Source organism: Drosophila mojavensis, unplaced genomic scaffold (genome assembly GCF_018153725.1).
Source record: "Drosophila mojavensis isolate 15081-1352.22 unplaced genomic scaffold, ASM1815372v1 contig_81, whole genome shotgun sequence".
Taxonomy (NCBI): domain Eukaryota; kingdom Metazoa; phylum Arthropoda; class Insecta; order Diptera; family Drosophilidae; genus Drosophila; species Drosophila mojavensis.
The window spans coordinates 5,452,042-5,476,578 of NW_025318907.1; the positions used below are offsets into that span (position 1 = coordinate 5,452,042).

Here is a 24,537-nt window from a genome sequence, read left to right on the forward strand (position 1 = left end):
GCAATTCAGCGCGCAATTGTGTCGAAGATTTAGTGCGCACTCTGAATGGATTTACATAACGCATACGCAGTGTGGTCTGTGTGTGTGGAACTATTGTGACTTTCAAGTGACTTATTAGCCGCGCTAAAGCCCAAAGGTCTTTAGTCGCAAATGTTAGCTGAAAAGTACTTAAAGTGAGTCCTAGAACAATAGCAGAGTCCCTGGCGAATCTACCTTCAACTTACGAAATTGATTTAAATGAATAAACAGAGTCAAGAAACGCTATATAATAGAAGACAATGAATGATGAATAGAATTTGAAAAATATTATAATAATAATAAATTAATTATTATATAAGTTCGTTTTTTTAAGAAACTTAAATGATTATAAACTTAATATATTTCCCAAAATCATAATTTGTCGTTATTTTTAATGTCAAAATTGTTTTCACTATTATTCGCATTATAATCATAATCTTATGATTGAGAAAGGATGTTGTAAGTTAAAGTATATACTAACAGACGAACAGAACTACATCTATAAATAAATTAAAAATATATACGAATATTATCGGAAATACACATACTATATTGGAATAATTGACTTCGGTGGAATAAACATCTCTTAAAACGTCATTTAAGGACTATTCGTTTATATTCTTGATTTTGTTATATCTATAAGATGTTGTTGCTATATCAAAGATGACTTTAAAACTAGTAAATCAAATCAAATCAGATATAAGATATATTGTAAATATAATATATAATACTTCTTATGATAAATCAGACCCCTCAATCCTTGATTAAATTCTTTAAATTAACGTAATCTTTTTGACTCTTGAATAGCTGAACTGGTTGGAAAATATATTAATAGTACTTACCCATTCTTATAGGCATAATTTTTTCATTTAAAATGTAAAATATCTAAATAGATTTCTCCAATTGTGTTTTTTACAGTTTTTATTTAAAGCCGTTTTAATTTATAGTTCTTTAGTAGTGATACGCCCAATTGCATATATATATCATTTGGATTATACATACATACAGTTAGCATACGGTTGGAATTATTGTTGCTGATAAAATCGAATCCGACTGAAGAATACTCTACCGCATTTTCTCTGCTCAGATAACCGAGTTATCAATTTTGTTTAACTATATAGTGTTTTATATATTTATATATATATATATATATATATATTGAATTTCAAATGTATTTGCATGTACCATATACTCATATATGTATATGCACTATAAGTGGAGTTTGCTCAACAATATATAGATCGTCTAATACTTGGATTTAGCTTCGGTTCAGCTTCATTTGCCTTGACTGTGTGCAATTCTTTGTTCTTGTTTCTTTTGTTTTTTGATAAATCAGCGCATTATTGTGAGTAAATATATATATATATTTTTTTTTTTTTTTTTTTTTTTTTTTTATAGTTATATATGATTATTGTTATTACAATTCTCTAATATTTTACAATTCCAAATTAATATTACATAATAGTTTAACAAATGTTTACATTTCGCTACAAACTCAAACTTGATCGCTTAACGTTTCATGTTCTGCACGTTTTCTAACACCGAAAACATACGAAAGCGAACGCCTACCAACACTTTAGGGGGATATTCGACACTTGTCTCCAGGTACAAGCCATTCCCCATGCTGGGACCCACCGACTTCGGCAAACACTCTTTGCCCGCCGCTCTTCCCGGCTTAAGCTCGTGCCTCCAAGCAAATGCAAATGCAAATGAGAAAAATTGTTTTACAAATTTTGAGTTTTTCTTTTCTGCCAAGGGGATTACATCAATAATTTTTAATTGGGGATATTACTGCATATAATTTGCATTGTAAGCGCTATTTGTATTTTTCTTTTCGTTTTTAAAGTTCCTTAGAAATGTACAGGTGGCCATTGCATTATATATTTCGATAAAGTTTTTAGACTACGCTAAATATTTTGTTCGCTTTAAGCATTTTGCAGGTGGTTCATGTGAAATTGAAAAATATTAGAAGAGTTACATCTATATAGACAGAAAGTTGGATCTGGGTTTAAGGCATGAACAAAACGATAAGCTTGTAAGCTGTCAACTCTATGCATTGAAGCGTGTTTTTTTTTTCTTTCTTAAATAACTTTTTTTTTTCCTTGGTATATTGCCGTGCCATTTACATTGTTCATAACTTTTGTGGCTTTCCTTATAATTTCATTTTGTTTTTCATATTTATATATCGAACATATAGAGAATAGAATTTGTATTTCTAGAGATTTGTATTACTGAGCGTACGCTTACTTTTTAAGTCCCACACTACGTTCTATATACTGTACGGTCTTTCGTTAACATACACACATACATAATATGTAGGTATATATATTTGTTGCATATGTATATGTAATTGCATTTAGTTTTTGTTTTCATATGTCTTGCTTGACTTTGCGTTAATTAAACAAATATATATATATATATTGAAAATTTGTGTATAAACAGCAAATATATATACGTTTTATACAATATTGTTTTATATATATAGAAATATATATATGATTTAATATATGTTTGCTTTAGTTGCTCCTTTAAAATGCATATATATGTTTGTTTGTTTGTTTGTTTGTTTTGTGTGTGGAGTGTGCTGTACTTGTTCTTGTTCTTGTTTTCGTTCAAACAAAGGCTCTCTAATTCGAACATAATATCACTTGGAAAATTGAAAGGTTGTTCGGCAATTAAATAATAAATTAACTAATATGTTATCATACAATTCGGTAACATAAAAACTATTTACAAAACATATGTTTACATACATATACATATTGTATATATGTGGATATATCAAAGGTATTGCCAAATATTGCGAGCGCCCGCTAAGTATGCCACAATAGCTGTGCCACGCTCACTGCTGCCTAATTTTGGCCGTTAGCACAAAATAATAATTATAATTAAATACAATTACAATACTCAATAAACATGTTTTTGTCTCTACTTAATTATTACGTACGCTTTGCATTTCGGGTTTTCATTTTCTTGAATTTTTGTTTTTTGTTTTCTTTGTGTTTGGTTTTCTTATATTCTTATATTGTGTGTCGTAACATTAGCGATGGAATCTTTGGCTATGTAACGCTCATTTGCCAGCTGCCTGTGGCGCTTGTTCCTTGTGGCGCCTGCTCATGCCCAGCCGCTGCAGCCAGCCATAGCTTGCGTCTCAGTAAACCAAAACGGATTCCATCGTAATTGTATCTCATTTATTCGCACTGGCTGCATTCACCGCGTTGCTGGCCTGGATCTGCGATGCCGTCTGCGAGGCGGGCTCCAGAGTGCGGCGCGCCAGGCGAGATCTGTGCGGTAATAATATGTGGTAAATTTCCTATATTATATATATTACAGCAATGGATGACTCACTTGATTTGGCCAGCCAGCAGCGGATTGATGGCATAGAGCCAGTCGTGCACTTCCTTATCGCCCAGTGTTTGCAGCAAATAGCCGCGATGTTTAGTCACCACACTGCAAGAGAAGAAATTAATAATTAATCAATATTATATCTACCCAGATAGGCCCCCATCTATATCATTATATACCACAGAAATGGCCTTTTATTATTGCAATATATTCTTTCAATTCCCTGTGCTCAACTCACCTAAAGGTGTTGGGTATCTTGACCATAGCTGCCTGATCCTCGCTGCATTCAACCTGTGCCGTGGCCAGATTCAAGACAGCGCGCTCCACCGGATCCTTCTCAGAGCGATAGATAAAGACATAAGGACGTCGTACAATCTGATTGGAATAAAGATTTCGATTAATCAATTAGAATGACTTAGCTACTCTTTGTGTACTGACCACCCAGCGCTTCTTCCAGCCGGAACCACCATGCTCGAGCACATTCAACAGGCCCTTGCGTGCCACAACGGGACTAACCCGGATCTCCTCCAGCTCGGGCACATACAGACGCAAAGGTAGAGCCGGCTGTGTAGCCGGTGCAGGTGCTTCCCATCCATTCGGCGCATCGGAGCGATCCGGTGAGCACAATCTGTGAATGGTCAAACATATGTGAGATTAGTCACAGTTCAAGGAACTAAAGTGATTCAAAAACAAAGTTACCTGCGTCGAATTACAAATTTGTTGTTTCTAATTTGTGTTCAAAATAAAAAAGAAACATAAACGGAAACAAATAACGAAATTGTTTTTTGAGTTTGATAGTTTAGCTGAAGAGTAGGTGAGTATATATTGATTCGGCGGATGAGTGTTATTTGGTGAGTGCATTTAGCTAGCGGAACCAAAAATCAGCTATCTATGCAAAGCAAACCCCATTCCCTGACAAGTTTCATGCTCAACTTGAATCTAGAAAACTATTGTTGAGACCCAATCTCATATCGTATGATATTTTATACTATCACTGTTAAGATCTACAACGTATATCTTTCAACGTTTCCAATATTCGTCTATATAATTTATTCTATGTAGTTTTCAGTCTGTTTTTAAGTCCTCTATACTTGATTGTCCTTGTTCCGTGCTAAGCCTACATTTTATGGTAAACTCAAGTTAAGCCTTCTTTAATAACTCCAGATCAGATGAACTGATGTCAAGTCGTACTCAAGCACTCCCACGTAATTAAATATCTCAGCTCGACTATATCGTTCAAATATAATCACAAACTAAGCCGCAATGAACATGTTGCCAGGTGGGTAAATTGTGTAGCCAATTGTTTGTGTTTAACGAACGAAAGCAAAGATGGGAATGGATAAAGCATGCGTTAAATACTTATTGAACGTACTCCATGGAATTGCTGGAGATGCAACTGACGGTCATATCTGCGCAGCCCTCATCGCTGGGCGAAACATCTGACTGGGTCTGCGTATCGTTCGTTTCGGACTTGATATAACGACCTAGGATCAAAGATACTCATTAATCTATGGTCACGGAGTTGCTTCCACGATTTTCGACTTACCTTGCACAAGTTTCAAGCACTTTAGCATGAGTTCCTGCTCGCGTTGATTGTACTCACGCTCTGGCAGCATCTGCTGCGCGTCCTTGACTGGCGTTTGGGGCGACTGTGGGATAACCATGTGCACGGGCGAAGTGGCCGCACGGGCAGCCAGATTGCAAACGTCCTTTTCGGTCTTGGTTGTCGGATTGGGATTGGTGTCCATGCCCAGGCGCTCACGCAGCAGCAGCAAATGACGCATGCGTCCCACTTCCTCCAGACGAGTCAGCTTCTCCAGTTCCCACTGATGATCGAAGATCAGCGAATCGCCGCGTGGCCGCCAGCCATGCAGATTCTCCTCGCCACGCACATACGTGGAGCTGGTGTCCAGGACACGGCGCTGTCGGCGCTGAACACCTATAAAGCGGATCGTGGAGATAAAAGAGATAAGCATAGTGAATGAGATATTCAAGACTTGAGCGAAAACAAAGGACGAGTACAACTACAATGAGAATTGCTACCTGGACTACCTGCTTCGGATGCTCTGCGCAGCGACAGCTCGTAGACGCCAGAGAGCCGATTGGCCTCCGGATTGCGGTACTGGCCGGAGAATAGATGCTTTAGTGAGCGCGGACCGATGCGTGCATCGCGTCCATAGATGACCATGCTGAGATCCTTGGTAATAATGGCTGGGCGAGCGCAGTTCTCCAGCTAAAGGAAAAGTTAATACGGCTCTCTTTAGTGGGTAAATCATTGGGACTCACTTCCAGATAGGCGCTGAGCGTAATGTAGATGGTTTCGCCACCCTGCGAGACGCGATTGAGTAGAGCTGAATTGTGCAGACTGGAGTCCCAGGCTGCCTCGAAGCGATAGAAGGAGCGATCGTCGCCGGGCACCTCGACAACCTCGCCCGGGAACAAGCCCAGCGAGAGCACACAGGCATCCTCGTCCTGCTCCTCCGAAGACTCGGGCGTATTGCGAATGCGCCCAACCACCAGCTCATTAATGTCCTTCCACTTCACCTCTGGCGTGGGCTCGTGCACAATGGTAATGCGGATGCGTCGCTGTATGCCCTGATGTAGCAAAAAGAGTCCGCGACAGGGAAGATCATCGCTGTGCTCAACCACCTAGGAGAGGGAAGTCATTAATCTAACAGCGAGCAGGCAGACGTGGCAGAGAGTCGCTTACCGATGGCACATACTCGCCATTGGGGGCCAGCTCACAGATCTCGAACCACACCAGAACATCATGCTTCGCCAAGACCGTGGAGGATGGCGGACAGGGCAGCGGTCCGAATTTGGGACTGCGCACTGGCTGACTAATGGGTATGCTTGGTGGCAGCATGCGTCTTGGTGGTGGACGAGAAACGAACTCCTGCTTGGCGTCCTTATGCAGAGGATGTGTCTGATAGTGCCCAAAGATCTTAAACATGATGGGCTGCGTCTTCAGATACTCGATAAAAGACTTGGTGACGGGCACAGTTATCTAAAGAGAAACATAACAAGCATGAGATATATATATATAACTTAAGGGAATTCGAGTGATTACGCACATTCTGCACATGATAGAAACCGAGTGGAGCGCCTGAAGCAGAGTTTTTGACCGGCTCTGTGGAGAAGGCTTCCTCATGGCGGTGCAAGAAGCTGTGAAGTCGTATAGCAATTCAAGTTAAGGATTAATCAAATTTAATTTATGGCCACTTAAACCCACTTGAACTGACAGAAGATGTCGGCATACTCGGCGCCAATGCCCGTGGCCTGCAGCACGGTCACACGGAAGGTGAACTCCTTGCCGATCTGCAAGTGCTCGCCAGGCTCCTCGGCCTGCTCGTGATACTCCGAGGCCGAGTTGGAGTCAATGCCGCGACCAGAGTCTGCATCCTCAAGTTCTATAAAAATGATGTGTTAATAAATGAAAAGCTTTTGAATCAAATCTTCTGCTAACTCACCTTCCAGTTTGCTATCTAGTCCACCGTTATCTATGTAACGCTGCACATCGTCCTTTTCGTTGAGCGCACGGTACTTGGGCTTGGCATCGTCCTCATTGAAGACCAGGCGAGCCGACTGCTTCACGCCATTGTTGAAGTCGATGGACTCCTCATCCAGCACCGGCTGCACAGCAATGCGGAGATAGCCACGCACATCGCCTCGCTCATTGACAATGGCCACCTTGTGGACCAGGGGCACCGGATAGAGCAGATTGCTCAAGTAGATGAAGGAGCGACCAACCATGCGGAACCACGGGAAGCGATCGTAGAATGGGTCGCCCCCAGTCAAACTCTCCACATTGTAGTCCGGCGAGGTGGGACTCAACTCAGCCTCGTTGTGATACATTTCGCGCATTAGCTCCAAGCGTTGTCTAAAACGAATAGCAAGTATGAAAAGATAAAGTTATAGAACGTCCGTAATGCCAAGCTATTTACAGCAAACAGTGCGCATTGCTAAAGGCCGAGCAAAGAAAGCCAAGTGAAAGGGCAAATGATAAAGAAATACGAGCATACATATATACGAGAATAAAGCCTAGAGGACTACATCGAAAGCCACATTAAGATTTGCTAAAGGATAAGGATCATGCAGACATTAAGAAAGCAGCTACAATACATACAAATGATAAACCTCGAAAGGGAAAGCAAACCTAGAAGGTATCAGATTGGCCAATGTCAAACGCGTGGGATACGCCTGACGCAGCTGAGGCTTCAACTCGGGCTGCTCCATGTGCTGCTGAGACTGGAGCTGACTCTGAGGCGGCGACTGCGGCTGAGGATGAGCCTGGTACTGAGTCGAGGGAGCCGAAGGCTTCGCCAGCTCCCTTGCTATTGCTCCTCCACTGCCGCTCGCCTCAATGCTGGACGTATCGAAGAGCATGGACGAGGGCGGACTCTCGACATTGTACACTTGGCGCATCAATTCGAGGCGATAGCTTTTAGGGGGATTCGGGGGATAAGTGGATGGGTTGAACGAGAGGTGGGGTTTCAACATGATTGAGTTTTGGAATGTCAGGAGAACCAACAGAAAAGAAAACAGAGTACAAATCAGCATTGGTTAAAGCCTAAACTAGCTTTGTGCTCAGTGTATGGCAATGGCAATGGCGATGAGTATCGAAGGGCGTAAATGGTGGCGGTGAAGATATTTGCCAGCGTCTTGGACCGGCTTTTCATTTAGTTGAATTCTCAAATATTACGTTAAGCAAATGTAAAGAACTACAACCACCATGCACGTACCAGAAAAAAAATGATCAAGTGAAATAATAAATTCAAAACTATACCAGAAATCAACTCTAAAACCAAGAAGTCCACTTCGGGCTTGCCGAAGTTTTTATATCCTTGCAGATAAATGGATTGGTATTATACAAAGAGAACTCTCTATACTATGTTTACTATGAGCAAATATTAACTCCTTAAAGTATTTATATTTAATCAGTGTTTACTGTTCATGACTTTTAATTTATAAATACACCTTCTAGCCTATTCTCTGCAAGAATATAACAAAACAGTGCAAAGAGAAGAATGAATGTGAGCAGCAAAAAGTGCCTGGGGTCTAATTTGCTCACCGTAGCTTCTCCAGTGACCAATAATGGGTAGCTCCATTCTTGGTATCTGTGACCTCAACGGCGACTAGAGTCTTCGAGACTGGCGGTGCGCCGTACTCATCCTCCGGTTGCATGGGTGTCACGCTCGAGGCCAGCTCCGGTGGCAGCGGCAAGTACAAGGTGTCGGTCAACAAGGTAAACTGGAATTGTACCTGAAAGAAACAGAAGAAGGGAACTGTCTAATAGGCGCACCTCATTGAAATTTGCCAGATAGCGACCTTTTTCTTGAGCTCCACTGAAATGGCATTAGCTTCCTTGAGGAATATAGCATTGCCCCAGAGATCATCGCGCAGCGATGTAAACTGATGATAGCGCCACTTACGGAAGGCCCAGGCAGCGAGCCCTGCTTCGCGTGCGGTCCAGCACGACTCGTACATGGGATTGGCTGTGGAACGGAGCAGAACAATGATATACTTATCCATTACTCGTCAGCCTCTACTCACTATAAACATCCTCCTCCTGGTGGAAATCCTCGGGCGAGTAGCTGCTGTACATGGACATGGTCATGGACTGCTCTTCCACTTGCTTCTGCAAGGCATCGATGCGCGCCTCGTAGTTCTTGCGCTGTTCCTCGAACTGCTGATCGGCTTGGAGCTTTTCGCGCTTGTACTGCTCCTCCAGGTTGTCGAGGCGCTTCTTCATCTCGGCCTTCAGGTCGATGCCCTGCTTCTCCAGCAGCTCGCACTGAGCGAAGTTCCAATCGACTTGCTGTGTGTCCGCCTTCTCGACCTCATTCTCTGCCTCGTTCTCGGTGATTTTTTCGCGCAGCTCACGCGCCTGTTCAGGATTGGTGAAGCGGAACACGTGATTCTTGCCCAGAATCACGCGCGAGCCTGTCTTCAAGACCTCGGGCTCAACAAGCTTTCGGCCATTAATGAATATGATGGCATCCTTGTGGGGCAACAGGGTCACGGTGCTGTTGCGATTCTCAAAGGTGCAGTGCTCCTTGAGGATATGAGAGCCGGACAGCTGAATGTCTTGCGGAACATTAGCTTCATGTGTGCCCAGACGTGTGAGTCCGTCCTTGATGTAGTAGAGCAGGCACTCCGACAAATTGGGATCTTCGTTCAAGTTAACCAAATGTGGTGTCTTTTTGGGTGAGAATACGCCCACTGTGATACCATCCTCCTTTACGGCCACGCCCATCTCCGCAAAGACCGCCTCACGCTGCAAGCGGATCTCCTCGGTGCGCTTGAGTTTCTCCTCCCAGGTCTCATTGAGTTCTAATGGGAATCAAGCGATAAGCGAGTGGGTCTAGGACCTCCCTCTGCCGGATCTTACCTGCAATAAGCTTCTCGCTGGCCTGCAGCTGATCCACAGCCATTTCTGTGGTAGAACCATTGCGATTGCGCCCTTTGGCCGGCGACTTAATCACCGACGACTTGCTTAGCTCATCCTCTGCAAGGGGGAGTAGTAAAATAAGTGGAAGTTGATGGATTGATCAGTTGCCGCAAGCGCAGTGATATAAGCGTGCATAGATAAGATAGGGTTTCGGTTAAATATCATAAAAAATATGTGGTAAGAAAGCGATTGCCGATTAAGTATTTGTTGTGAGACTTGGATGATAAACTCTGGCGTGTCCACGTCTAGCCCTGGAGCAGTGCGGACTGCAAGGAGTATGTGCCGAATCTTTTGACTTGGCAACACAAACAAAAACTGCAGTGGGAGACGGGAGTCGATCGATTGACAAAGATCAAGCCAAGATATATGGGAACTTGTCCAATCTTCCACTGAGTCAACTTTTGGTTACAATAAGACGCAACATAAATAGGACTTTAACATTGATTATCATAAGTATATATGAATATATAGGTTATATATAGTTTTAGATATATATGTGGTATATATGGTATACGTCCTGAAGCGAATTAATGTTTACAAAAGCGCTGGAGTTACAAACAGTTTACACACACACACACACAAGATTTAGGGGTATATGGGCATGTGGGCACATCCAGGAAGAAGGTGATTTTGCTTTCAGTTGGTGCCATCAAATTTGTGGCTCTGGACATGCCCCCATGCTCCATACATATGATTATATAATTGAGTAAGTGACATATTGTCATATTGCATATATTGTGTAAGCCTTTTTAATTGATTTTGATTAGCTCAGTGTAGTGGACTCTACTTACTATTCGCATCGCGCTTCTCACACACCACTTTGCCATCGGGTCCTAAATGAAATAGGTTTGTTTTTGGGGTTTATGAACTCAGGCATAACTCTAAACTAGGACTAGAACTACGACTAACTTAAGAGTTGGCATTTGTGTTTTGTTTTCAAGTGTTCAGTTTCTTCTTTGGCTTACGTTTAGGCTTAGTAATGGTAGAGAAATATAATATATATATCAACATCCACTTACCCTCTTGCACCTCAATGCCCTCGGCCTTGAGCAGATCGCGCAACTTTTGAATCTCCTCCTTGAGCTCGCGTATAAGTTTGGCATTGGCATCCTCATTGACGACAGCCTTGCAAACAATTTGCTTGGCACGATCCGCATAACTGAAGGAATTCATGACATGCATTACAAGTACGGCTTGGGTACAGTAAAACTTACCGTAGGGTGCTCAAAGTTTCATCGTAGTTAATATCGGCCGGCGATATGGCAGCTATCATGGCTGTCTTAGAATTGCCGCCCAGATTCTCGCGCAGCAACCAGGTCAGAGCTGAGTCGCGATAAGGTATGAAGTCTGCCTTCTTCGAGTTCTTCTTCTTGGATACCTAATTTAAGTAACAATTAGAGCAGTTCGGGAATAAAGGCTTACAGAGATACTTACAGACTGTCCATTGAACAAGGCAAGGAAAAATACAAGCAATTAGAAAATTTCCTTTAAGGAGGATTGGATTGTCATAATCAGAATGCTTACCACCTCCGCCAATGCGGATATGACTTTGCCTAGGGTTGTCAAGGACTTGTTGATGTTGGCGCCCTCCTTCAAGCGGGTGCCCTTAGCACCTGTGGAATCAGCACGCTCCGAGCCAGCCAAGTCCACCAAACTTATCTTGGAGACTTTCTCAGTGACCAAGTCGGTCATGGTGTCATGGCGACGCTGTGTAAAGAAAATGGTAAACACTGCATGCGAGCGGGAGCTCGTCTCGTTCATGTTGGTAGCGGCCACAGTGCTAAGGATTGAAAAGAGAACCAATTAAGCAAACTAGCTAAGCAAACCCACTTGTCAACGCCTACCGCGCCTTGTTGCCCTCATCGATGAGATCGTGTATGTCCTGGTAGTCGGTGACAGCTAACTTGGATAGGTCCTCCACATAGGGACCCAACAGCGGATGCTCTCGAACACGCAAATTGCCTTTGTTTTTCGGGTTTAGCAAGTCCCGCACGCGCTCGCAATAGATTTCCATGTAGGAGACCTCTACGGAATATTTGAGGTCATCGGTTTCGGTCTCCTGGATGCGACCGAAGAGATCCTTGCATATCATTGGTATAATGCCCTCCTGCTGCTCCTCCTGCCGACCCATCATGGTGTAGGATTTACCAGCACCTGTCTGTCCGTAGGCAAAGATGCAGACGTTATAGCCGTCAAAGGAGTGCTGCAGCATCTCCTCTCCAATGTCCTTGTAGACCATCGCTTGTGTGGAGAAGTCCGCATCGCGTGGCTAGAAATGGAGTGAAATTAGTAATGCGTAAGTGAGGAAAGCCTATGGCTAGTCTTACATCATGCGACCAGTAGGAGTAGTCAAAGTTGAAGCGCTTGACGGACTCGCTCGTGTTTGGTGGCACCTTCGGATTGGTAATGGCTGTAAGAAAAGTATAGGATAGGTTTATGATTCGATTTATCTCTTAATTCTACCCTAGCTGCCTTACCCGTTGTAGCCCCACTCATCTCAATGATGCACTTGGACTCCCGTGCGATCTCTCGCGAGTTGAACGGGCGCACTCGCACCGCCACCTTAACCGACGACATCTTGGCTGCTTGTCTTGTCTTAGGTTGCGGTTAACTGGAGTGGAAGAAGTATCCAAAGGAATGGGGTTAGTTCTCGGCAAACGTTACGTTATGCGAGCCCGGCAATTGGCCCATAAATAAAGCACAAGCCGCAGCGTCATTTTATAATTGACCCAACTGTGTTGGTGGGTGTGCCTTTCTGTGTGTATGTGTGTGCGTCTGTGTAGTGTGTATGTGTGTATTGTACATTGTGTCTGTGTGAGCTGTGACTCATGCAAATCGCTGGGGGCTTGAATCAAATTTATATGATTGCAGAGGGGCAAAGCAGTTGATACCCAACAAGCAGCATGTGGCATGTTGCAGAGGCGAACGGTAATCGCACTCCAGGACCTACTATTTGATGACATATAATTACAAAAGCTTTTTATTTGGAACTATAAAAATTATTCCACGCTTAGAGCTAGAATGTAGGCAAATAAATGTTTGTGGACTTTTAATGGAAATTTAGTTAACTGTTTTCTGTCTGGACGGAAGATTCATTTGAAAATGTTCATTATCTATATCCAAATTGAAAGACATGCATAAGGAATACATGGTACGGTCACCCTAAATACCATATATTTTTACAAGAATGTTAGTATTTGCACGACTCTTAGTTTTATAAATGTGGCTATGAAATTAATTTTTTTTCACCTTACTACTTTTTATTCAACTCCAATGGCGACTTATGCATGACCGCGTTTACTATGGGTAAAATTAACAACATATTTAGATTATTTATATTTATTTAACCTTTGTCCAAAATAATCTGACCAAAATAAAATGAATTGTTGAAGGAAAGTATATTAATTAATGTATTAACTATATATAGTTATCGCTCAAGAGATTTGAAAATAATAATTGTTAAATCTCAAAAATAGATTTTGAATAAAATTCTGAAAGAAACTAACAAGCGATTATTCCTGATCTTTTTGTAATCCCTACAAATTATATATATTTCGTTCAAGAAAGTTCTTTAAATGGTGAATATTAATTTTAAATATTGATATAATTGACTGTGAAATGGTCACCTTAAAAAAACTTTGTTTTTTAAACTCGGTGTAAAATATTTAAGATGTACATTTTCTTTTGCGATTTAATTGCATTTGCGTATTTTCAATTTCTTGTGCTCAGGCAATTTCCCATTTTCTTCCATTTCCTGCTTTTACGAATTTATGTAAATAGTTTTGTCTAACCTGCTACCCTGCTGACGTATAGTTATGCTGCCTCGCACCCCGCACATACACATACACACACACACACACACACGAGTACATACTAGAAAAAATTCCACAATCCACACTTCCAATAAAAGCGCAGCCGAGTATTGGACACTCGAATGAGTCATCAGCGAAAAGAAAGAAAAGACGCGCTCACACCCCAAGTTAAAAAATTCAGTTGCAAAACAAACTTGTCATAAAAATATATATAAAGCTAAATATATGTCAATACTATTAATAAAATTGTTAATCTAGTAGTGTTTACCTTTACTCTGGATTAGAGCCAAACTAAAAGCTGGCTTGCACTTGAATTTTGTCTTAGGCAAAGTCCTTTGACTTGATCATATTATGACCAATTTTGTTGGTTTAATTAACTTGTTTATTACAATTTGTATTATTGAGAATTATTGTAATAATTATTGATGTATTTTAACTTTTTTTCTTTTATTATTTTTTAACAGTTTTATTTAGCGCACATTTTCAATGCTGAGTGCCGCACAGTTTTTCTCACGACCAACGAAATTCTTTAACTCGCGCACAGTGGAGTCCTAGAATATTGTGACACAGGATACGAAGGGAAAACATTAAACATTTCCAATGAGTTAGCCTAGAAGCGCGTACGAGACTCTCTGCGCAGCTGCGATAATTTTACTGCTCAAAGTCGCTCTCGCTCTCTCTGAATCTCTGCCTCTCACTTTCTCTCTTTCTCTTGGGCTTCTCTCTGTTTACCTGGCGCCAAGACTTTTGTTTATATTTTTGTTCAAATAAAAATGCAACAGCCTGCGCTTCAAGTCTGGAAAAAGTCTACAAAGAGAGCATTGCGCAGACGCGAGAAACAGAAAGCAAGACAGCGAGAGAGCGTGAGTGAGTGAAAGTCAGTGTGAGTGAGAGCGAGAGCAAGAGCGAGAGCGAGTGCATTGGCAAAATATTTGTGGAATGTTTATAATTCTTTATGCTGTTATGTTGACGCGATTTGAATGTGCTGCATAGAATAAATCATAATAATAAAATCAAAGAAAATGCGAAACAAATCTTAAAACCTCAAAAAGCCCTATCCAATGTTTCAACTCTCTAGCTATATTAAATAAATGTATATATTTAATATATATTTAATCATATGCAGGGTTTTTTCAGCAAAAATAACATAGAATATAAATTTCTTGAAGTTTTTTTTTTTTTTTTTTAATTTTAGTTAGCTCTTGGTTTATCCTTCACATTTAAATAAATATAGATATTTTATTTTATTATTTGCATAGCTATTTTCAGCAAAATATATAGATTATATTTTTCTTCAAGTTTCTTTTTTTAACTTTAGCTATCTCCTGGTTTATCCTTCACATCTGACGGTGCGTCATGTTTTAATTTTTTTTATGGTTTCAAGCACCATGGTCGCACACACACATATATACATACACAATCAGACACACCGCCACACACTTGAAGTTCTGCTCGAGCATATCCTTCGCCTGGGTCGTCTTGACCTTTATTAATAAATTTTCATGTTGCCTTCGCCATGGCGAACAGCCACAACTCTACACAACATAAAACTCTACACGAAACTAATGTCAGGCATATTCAAGTCGGGGCTAGTGTAGAAAAATAAATGCGCAAAATATGAGAACAAAAATCTTAAGTAAAATCATCAATATTATATAAAAGCAAATAATGTCAAATGATTTTGGTAGAAGTTCGATTTTGAAATGTTTTTTTGGCGAATCGATGGGAATTTTGCAAAATATTTTCGTAGATATTTTTGAAGCAATTACCAATTATAACGGGAATAGAAAAAACAGGACATAAAACTCAAAATAATTTCGGCTTGTAGATAAATTGCTGCTGTTGATGTTGTTGTTGTTGTTGTAAGTCCTCCTCCTGATGTAGTTGTTGTTGTTGTTGCTGCTGCTGCTGCTGCTGCTGCTCATCTTGTGTGTAATTGAAAACTAATATAAAACTATCCATCATAGAACGCTTCGAGGACGTGGCAAATATGATCGATAGCACCAAAATTGTTGTTAGCAATAAAGCAAAAAACAATAAATAACCAAATGCGCACATTCGCGTATCAATTTTCGTAACTTTCGTACATATGTATGTGAATATATACCCATATGTATATAGGTGTATTATATATGTATGTGCGGGGCTTTCTTCTGTATAACAGCGAAAATTTTCACACAGCTCAAGAGCTCGGTTTTATTTCATTTGCCAAGAAGCAGTCAAAACTTTCAAGTATTTTATTGGAATTTTAATCAGTTGTATTTTGTTATTTATATTTTGTTGTTTAAACTTTTAACACAATTTGTTGCCACGAACAACCTTTTGTGGTTTGCTTTTGCACAAAATCGATGGCCAATCGAGGCGTGGGCCAATAAACGCGCGCCGCGAACTTCGGACCAAATGTGAACTGCAACCGTTGGGGTTAGACGACGCAGTGAGCTGACGAGCTGACGAGCTGCCAGGCAAACGAGCTCTGCCGAATTCAGCTTCTACAGCCCTTGGCCAAGGCGCAGGCGCCAACCGAGGGTATACAGCAGAGCAGAGCAGCGCAGAGCAGTGTCGTATAGTTCACCAAAGTTCATTTGAACGGCGAAACTTGTTTACTGATAAGCGAAACATATGGGTTAATCGCATTATATACCAATTATATCTCATCGAATCGTACTACCAGTAACTAACAAAATTACTATATTTGTAAACTGTAGCAGCCAGGCTAAAAATAGTTTACAACTTTTCAATGAGCTGAACTGGTTCACTAAATTGAACTAGAGCGAGCAGCTCTATGGCCCAGTCCTCGTTTCGCTCTGGCCCTGACTATGTTGGCAATGTTAAGAATTTCATCAAGTGCGACAGCGCAATAATAACAAAACGCATTGCCTGTCACAAAAGTGGCGCATAATGAATTTCACTTAGGCTTTAAGCTGTTAAGCATGGGGGCCACACAGCCTCCATCAGACATCAGGACACAGAGACACCTTTAATGGCCGCCACTGTTTGCAGTTAATGGACAAGCAGCTGAAATCTTGTGACGTAAAATAGAAAATTTCTATTGATTTCTCAGCACGAGTCGCCGATGAACTTTTTATGCTAGTCTCCCATTGTTTCTCTAGTAATAGCTTTGACATTGAATTTGTGGCCAATAAAGATAAAGATTGAATTAATGGTTAATGCCGACATAAAAGTCTACTACAGCAGCCACTGTGTACAGTGGACTGGGGCTAAAAGGAAGCGTGAACAGCTGGTTAGCAGAGCAGTTGGGATATTTCGCATATTCAAATGTTTGTTAAACACTTTCGGTCTATGACTTTTATTATATTCGAATATCATATTAAGGTATATTGAGGTTGAGAATCATATGTACTAAACAACTATCAAATACAGATATTTAAATGAAGTTTACTTATACCTAAAAAGAAAACAAATAATAAATAAGCTTTTGTCATATAGAAAAGCCTGGAAAAATCTTTTTGAGATATAGCCAATTGTTCATAATCAATCACCAATTTTCAAAACATGGTTTAAAATCTAAATATATAGATACCTAAGTAATTGTTCAAGAAGAATGAACAATATTATTAATAAATATGTTTAAGCATAGAGGCACCTAAGCATATGTAATATTTGATAATCCTAAAAACAATTCATTCAATTTATTAAAGTGGATTTTTAAACTGAAGTTTTCAGATAAGATGAGCTTCAATTACCAAAATCAAAAACATATATTTAATTTGTCTATATTATTCCTGCTCCAGATGAGAATACACTATAAGTTATCATATATATTCCTCAAGAACTTGTTTTGTTAAAATCTTCCCTATTTGCATAATTAACTTATTTTTATTATATAAAATATTTTAATTAATAAAATAGGGAGATTAAACTTTATAATATTTCGTTAAAAATACTATTTTAATTATTTGTTTAATATTAAAATTTGAATCATCAATTTTATTTGAAAAGTTTTGCTTCAAGCCTATTTAAAATTTAAACAATTTGTCCACTAGACTGAAAAGAAGTATTCTTTTCCCCATTATTTGTAGGTTTTTCTTTATTCAGGTAACCTTTTTATTTAAAATGTTCTCATGATACATCCAGTACAAATGAGAACTTTCAATGAATCTAGAAACAAAGACAAGTCGCCGCAGATAATGTTTTAAAAATGCTTTGCATTTTTTACGCCGCAAAATGTCCGCCACAACGCAGTGGAAAATTCGCGACGCCTACGCACTGAAAAACTGAGCTCCGTACATCCCAGGATTATGCGTGCGTGAGCGTGGCGAGCATGTGGAGCGGGATAAGTTGACGGCAAGGTGGAAATTCTATTTGCTGCGCAGTAAAAACTGCAGCACGCGAACAAACCCAAATAATATCGAACGAAATTTCATAGCAGTCGGGTTGGGTTACGCACGTGGGTGGGTCGTTGACGTATATAACATTCTTTTTCGGAGTTCGCGGCTGTGGACTTGGAAGCACATTCGCAATGCTCGACCGGGAGCACACTAAAGGGGGTACGTCCTGTGCGTCAATGTCAATGACAGTTCATGGACTGGATGAATGGGTATGCAGGGCATGCGACAGATTCATTTTTGTGGCATCATCCTGACTGACAGTTCGCAGACTTTAAACCAGCCATACGGCGCACTTGAAGAGCTTGGAAGCGGGGGAGTAGATGATTGGAAGCGATACCCTGTACAAGGTTGGAGCTGATGAGCTTAGAAGTTAACGCACTTTTCATAAAATGATTTTGCGTTTTACTGGGATGAGATGAGAAACCAAAATTATGCAAATTTGCTGAATAAATTTCATATAGCGAGCTGCTAGAATACACGAGTAAGAAATAAATTTATATAAATATAACTTCAGCAACTATAGAAAACAATGGGAAATAAGAAAATATGTGAAGTAATTAAGATTTCATGTCTCTAAAGACACTCAGACTGAATTTTATTTAACTTGATGGGATCAGCAGAAATTTTAGCTGATATACAAATGGCATAAATATACGTATATCCAAGTAACCTTCCAGAGACTTCCATATTTTGCTCAGCTGTACATTGCTTCAATATACCCTGCCAATTTTCCATGGGCATCGTTTATAACGAGTCTGGCAAATTATGAAGTACAGCTGAAGGCGTTTTCACAATTGAATTTCGTTTTTAATTTGAGGCTCACAGGCCATTCACTTAATGTGAAGTGTGTGCAGGCAGCACTTAATTAAGCTAAAATCAAAATTATAAATACAAATATACAGAGACCGGATATATATACATATATATGTAAAAGAGTATATATAGACGCAGCAAGAGGCAATGGCGACGTCTGTGTCGTCCATTAAGTCTGCTACATAAAACAAATGCGATTTTCTTATTTAAATTAACGAAAGCCCACGCAAAAGAAATATATACACACACAGACACATACACACACACACACATACATACTGTGAGACACACACAAACACTTGGCACAGCACAGTTCACAGTTCGAAGTTCGTATAGCAAAAAGCGGATGACTCATGCTAAGAGTCCTCCAAGCACAGACACACACACACACACACACACACACACACACACACACACACACACACACACACACACACACACACACACACACAACAAAACACAGCGCATGTTCGTGCCAAGTTTGTTGGGCAAGTATATATTGCTTTATTTGCGCGTGTGTGTGTGTGTGTGTGTGTATTTGTGTGTGTGTGTGGTCGTTGTTGTTACAATTGCTGCTTGAACTGGCACCTACCAAGTCAGCAGGAGCAGCAGTCAAACTTGGTGAATCATCCTTTTCGACGGCACGCGCTCGTTTCCTGCCCCACCAATGGAACCAACCAAACAACTAGCCAGCCTGCCCCACTGCCCCACCCGGCCATCCACTCTTCAGTCCTCACCACTCGCCTTTTATGTGGCAAACAAGCCACTGTAGTCTAGCGAATACACAAAGTAAAACCCATTTACAGCTTCAAATTCAACTATAGAAAAAAAATACATTTTAGACAGATTCTCAATATACAAACTTGCAGAAATTATAGAAAAAGATTAAAAATATTTATGTAATAAATAAATTGATAAAAATAGGCTTCATTTGTCGCTGTGTAGCTTGTAGAGTTATTTCCTATTTTAGTTTTTAAAGAAGTTACATGTATAAGATATATCATATACTTTATAATTTCGGAATGTTGCTGAATAATTAAAATGAATTGTGGGTTGTAAAACAAATATATATATATACCTAAATATTCATTTCCTATCATCTTTATTTTTTCTTGATTTTCCTGGCTTGAAATCTTGTATTATTGATTCAACGGAATACAATTGAAATGATATTAATTTTCGTTTTCTACACATGTTACAAATTACGAATGTCATGCTAAAACTTTCATTGTTTTTCTTTTCATAATCAGCTAACAATTTCAAGGTCTGTTAAAGAATTTTGTTTCTTGCATTCAACACGGATACCCCTAATGTCTGATTTGCCTGGAATGTTGTAACTTTCGGTGCCGCATTGTCGCCGCTGATATACATACATACATATACATATACACATGTATTGGTGCGTGTCGCTAGTTGCTGCTATCCGCATAGTTCTCTGTAGGTGACTAAGAGCCGACCACGCCCCTACGTTCAATTGCCACGAACTGCACTTGTGGCAACACTTGGCTTGCGGCTGCTGCTGCATTGGCAACTGCAATTTCAGTGCAACACCAACCAAAATTCGCCAACTTCGGAAAGGTGGGAACACTTAAAAGTGCGCCCATATAAATCATGCGACAAGAAAGCCGAAAAAAAGAGGGAAGAATTGGGAACGACTATAGCAGACTGCCAAATACTCATTTAATATTGAAAGTTATTTGATCTTAGGAATTATTATATTTCCTGAGTTCATTGTGGAAAAAGTTTGGATATAGATTTAATAGCATTTCTTGCGCTCTATGAATATATCATTTAAGTAGATGAAGGAATATTTCTAGTAGGTTATTGTACTACTGAAATAGCAAACTTTAACATTTGCTTAAATTGCTAATGTTAATGTTGTAATGTTGTGCGTTTTTTTTTTTTAATCTTGAACTTTATTTGATAACAATAAATAATAAATAGATAGTCATATTACGCAATAGAACAGAATAAAGCGTCTTATAAAACAAATAGTTTATGACTAGTTTACTTTAGTTTATGATAAGCTCGAAACTAAGAATTGCACTATCAAAAGTTCTTTAAGTTTTTCTTAGTCACTAAACTATATCTCTGATAAGTGAAGAAGTTACTTAGTAAACTTTAATGACGTGTTTACTTGTAAGCTGTTTGCAGTCAACCTTATTATACTCGACTATTGAATCAAAAATTGTCCCCATCAAATGGTAGTCAAAGCTAATATACCCCTTTCAGTGTGTGAACAGTCATAATAGTTGTGTGTACTTAAAGAACCACCCTGTGGTCGTGGGGGCTAATACAATTGTGCAATATTTAAAGCAAAGAGTGGAGCAAAAAATTTCCGCCAGGAAGCCATTTTACGGTCCTGCGGCTGCAAAAATTGCCAGGTAAAGCAGGTGAGCCACCGACTCCCCAGTGCAACTGCGTGCGGTCGCGACTTCTCACTTTATGCTTCCTTTTTTTTTTTTTTTTTTTTTTTTTTTTTTTTTCTCTTGTTGCAGCCCCAACTTTTTTATTATATTTTTAGCGGAAATTTATGTTTATTGCTTGCCAGCTATAATTTTACCCTATACCGAAAGTGTGGCGTGGACTAGCACAAGCTACTCATTAAGCTTGACAATTTAAGGCAACAAAAAATGGGGATATAAAGGAACGTAAACACATGAATTTTGCCTTGCCAACTGATGTTGGAAAAGAAGTACTTGAATTATTAACATCATTACGGCAAACACAGTTCGGTGTGTTATAAAACGCTTTGCATTCCTTTGTGATTTTTTTCCTGCTTGTTTTAAGTGAGTTTTTATTTATTCATGCGTTTGGAAAAGCACTTTATGCTGTGCCTGTGGAAAGCAAAAGGGAAACATGTGACAAGGCTTAACTACCTCCAGTAAGGGCCATTAAAAAAAGCCAAAATTTAGTATATGAATAAGTTAAAAATTAAAAAAAAAATGTAAGAGAAACGAGTGCAAAAGTCAGAATAAACTAGAAATACTGATCGAATTGTCTATTTTTTGCGTTACTATATACATAATTAAATGTTTTGTAAACTTAATGAAAATAATAGTTTCTATTAAATTACATAAGTTGGAGCATTCGAAAGTTTTTTTAAAAATATTTTTCATGAAAAACAAACTTTCGAGTACTTCATGAAAGAAAAACATTCAAATACTGAAAATTGTATAAAGTATTAGCAAATAAAATATATAGATGTTGTGTACAAGCGAATATTATAAAACATACCGAGACGCCTGAACTAGCTAAACAAGTGAATAAAATAAAGCAAATTCCTTAATTCGAATTTAATTTATTATTAATTAAGCACTGAGCTCGTTAATCCAATCCAACAAGAATTATTTACTCAATTGCACACATAATTCCGAGAAAAATATAGCAAATACCCATCAATTCAATGTTTAATCTCCCTTACAATCTTCTCGAACTTACTGAACCGCTCTCAACTATGCTTAAAGCTCGAGGCAAGTATTTAAATTATTTTCCATAGTTTCGCCCACGTTCAGGAACTGCCTTCATGACGCACACAGAGAATTGTTTGCACTGGCAGCTGATGCGCATATGGAAACACGGAACGCCCACTCATCATGTGGACAACAGGACAGGGGAACGGAAACATGGTTGTGGACATCGCTAGGACTTGAGCATTAACATGGACAAACACACACAGAAACGCAAGTGGGCCAATAGCAACTTGAGAGCTGAAAAGGTCAGAGGTTCTGCGCAATCAGGGCTTTCACAATATCAACCAAATACTAATAAGCAATATTAGTTTTAATTATTATTATTTGTTATTAATATGAGGGTGTCGGTATGTGCATAATCATAGGGTTTATGGCTTATTAGATAGCTGCGAAACTAGTTGTTGATTACGTTTTAATAAAAGGGTATTGGGGTCAAGCTACTTTGTTAAAACCTAAAAATTGCCGAATTCATAAGAAAGGTCTTTGGAGGGAGAATAAATATAATAATACGAAAAAATACTCCTTAATTTTTTGGGAACCTGAATGCATTGGTGTACAAGTTTCCTAAAACTCATTGTGAATTTTGCTTTTGGGGACAATACTTAAAACTTTCGTCGCTTAAAAGATTTTTAATATAAATATATAGATTAATTTAAATATAGTTGAAATTCTTTTATATTTATAAGTATCAGCAATTGAAACTTAAAAGTAAATAAAGGTGAAACTTTATAAGATATTTACTTTTGCAAATTAAACAATAGCCAACCTTATCTAAATTTGGTAGTTCATTCTCAAATTTAGACAGCCTAACGATTTTGGAACATCTGAGTATTTACCGAATTCTATATGAAGAACATTGTGTGGTCTATCCTATATTTTCTACACATAGAATTGTGGTATATAGAATTATAATTAATCTTCGAATTGCTTGGCCTGTAACTGACCTATGATAATACAAAATCCATAGGAAAAATTCAAATTAAATTTACATATAAAATAAATAAAAGAGAATAAAATTCGAATTACTTTTGATTAAAAGTGTTTTTAATATTTTAGCAAGTAATGCTAATCAATATTATATTGTATTATTATTTAGTTCAAAATGTTATCAAATATTTATAAAGAATTTGATAGGTCGTTAATTATTATATATGTGAATTATTTAATATAATAAATATATGGAAGTTTTTTATTTATAATTTTTAAAGAATAATAATAATAAGAAATTTAAAAAAAAATCAGAAAATTCAAATTAAATTGGAATATATAGCGCTTATACGAGAAAAGATAATCTGAAATAAATAAAATGCATGAGAGTTATAAATATTAATTTCTAACAAACAGATAGAACTCATGAAGAGCGAAGCAACCAGACAACAAGCCATTAAAACTCAATTGCGTTGACGTCAGTTAACGGGACTCGCGGTCAATTTGCAATCTGATAACGCAAATAACAACAACAATAAAACCTACATTAACAGCAACAACAACTGTTAAGCGTGGGCAGCGCCTGGCGGCAGGCAACGAGAAATATGAAATTGCAGAAACGCCTGTTAGCCGCTGTCTGTGGCTGATGACAGGTTGCACCATATGCTCTAATGTGGTTTATTTTTAGCAGGGTTTCAGAGACAAGACAGGAAGGCCAACAGCTGGCAACAACAGCAACAGGATAACAGTAGACTCTAACAGTGCGTATGTGTGTGTGCGTGTGTATGTGTGCATTCGCGCATGACAGGACGCTGTTACTGTCCTGGGCTGGAATATTGATTTTTCAAGCGAAATGCGTTGGATACATTTTTACATTAGTCACCGCTAACACACACCAGAAAAATAACAGCAAAGCACACCAAAAAGCCACACATCGAGACTTAATTTAAATACAATTTACGCGCTACTCACATTGCAACGCCCAAATGTGAAGACAGATGCAATTGCAATCCTACAGCAATTGTTATGTTTTTCTCACAATTTTATTGCACTGAAGACGTTTTGCACAGTTTTTCGTATCGCTTATAGTCTTTGCATGATTAAAAATTAATATTTTTTTTTTTTTTTTTTTTTTTGTCTTTGTTTTACTTGCACTGCATTTGCATTGCAGTTTTCCGCTGTAGCCGTACCGAACCCGTACGCACGCCAAATGGATCTGTCGCTTGGCGATTTGTGTTACGCGTGCTGGAAAATTGTTTGCACTTGCGCAGGCAAGCGTGGGAAAACCGTGGAAAAGCCGCGCTAGATGACTTTTTCCGCCCACCCAGGCGATGGACAGCCCGAGTTTG

General features: G+C 39.1%; 1 protein-coding gene and 1 long non-coding RNA gene across 14 annotated transcripts; one reads left to right on the plus strand and one right to left on the minus strand.

Moving 5' to 3' along the window:
• Positions 1 to 1,545: 1,545 nt before the first annotated feature.
• LOC6580803 (kinesin-like protein unc-104) lies at positions 1,546 to 24,528 on the minus strand. Of its 13 annotated transcripts, none has more exons than XM_044011293.1 (28): positions 15,946 to 16,036; positions 13,895 to 14,177; positions 12,292 to 12,425; positions 12,142 to 12,224; positions 11,659 to 12,083; positions 11,339 to 11,594; positions 11,249 to 11,251; positions 11,029 to 11,192; positions 10,834 to 10,973; positions 10,606 to 10,647; positions 9,755 to 9,871; positions 8,917 to 9,696; positions 8,692 to 8,858; positions 8,435 to 8,625; positions 7,520 to 7,804; positions 6,834 to 7,243; positions 6,596 to 6,773; positions 6,438 to 6,528; positions 6,074 to 6,370; positions 5,650 to 6,012; positions 5,407 to 5,596; positions 4,910 to 5,302; positions 4,736 to 4,847; positions 4,063 to 4,089; positions 3,802 to 3,991; positions 3,602 to 3,738; positions 3,367 to 3,468; positions 1,546 to 3,302 (listed from the first exon to the last, which is right to left on the minus strand). In XM_044011293.1, the coding sequence occupies exons 3-28, from the start codon at positions 12,389 to 12,391 to the stop codon at positions 3,206 to 3,208; spliced, it is 5,340 nt and encodes a 1,779-aa protein (XP_043867228.1). In that variant the 5' UTR covers positions 12,392 to 12,425; positions 13,895 to 14,177; positions 15,946 to 16,036; the 3' UTR covers positions 1,546 to 3,205. The 13 variants fall into 13 exon arrangements, with proteins under 13 accessions (XP_043867228.1, XP_043867229.1, XP_043867230.1 ...); XM_044011294.1 differs by having other exon boundaries at positions 15,734 to 16,019; XM_044011295.1 differs by lacking the exon at positions 15,946 to 16,036 and adding an exon at positions 15,396 to 15,467.
• LOC122757807 lies at positions 3,988 to 5,565 on the plus strand. The gene is made up of 2 exons (XR_006357977.1): positions 3,988 to 4,177; positions 4,528 to 5,565. It is a non-coding gene; the product is annotated as an uncharacterized LOC122757807 (long non-coding RNA).
• Positions 24,529 to 24,537: the final 9 nt, after the last annotated feature.

What these genes read in the sequence shown, in the direction of transcription:
- LOC6580803 (XM_044011292.1), bottom strand. Translation starts at nt 12,391, where the DNA reads ATGTCGTCGGTTAAGGTGGCGGTGCGAGTGCGCCCGTTCAACTCGCGA. An exon ending in CAGCGAGAAGCTTATTGCAG is followed by an intron (nt 9,697 to 9,754) that starts GTAAGATCCGGC and finishes GATTCCCATTAG; the next exon opens with AACTCAATGAGACCTGGGAG. An exon ending in CAGTGGAGCTCAAGAAAAAG is followed by an intron (nt 8,626 to 8,691) that starts GTCGCTATCTGG and finishes TGTTTCTTTCAG; the next exon opens with GTACAATTCCAGTTTACCTT.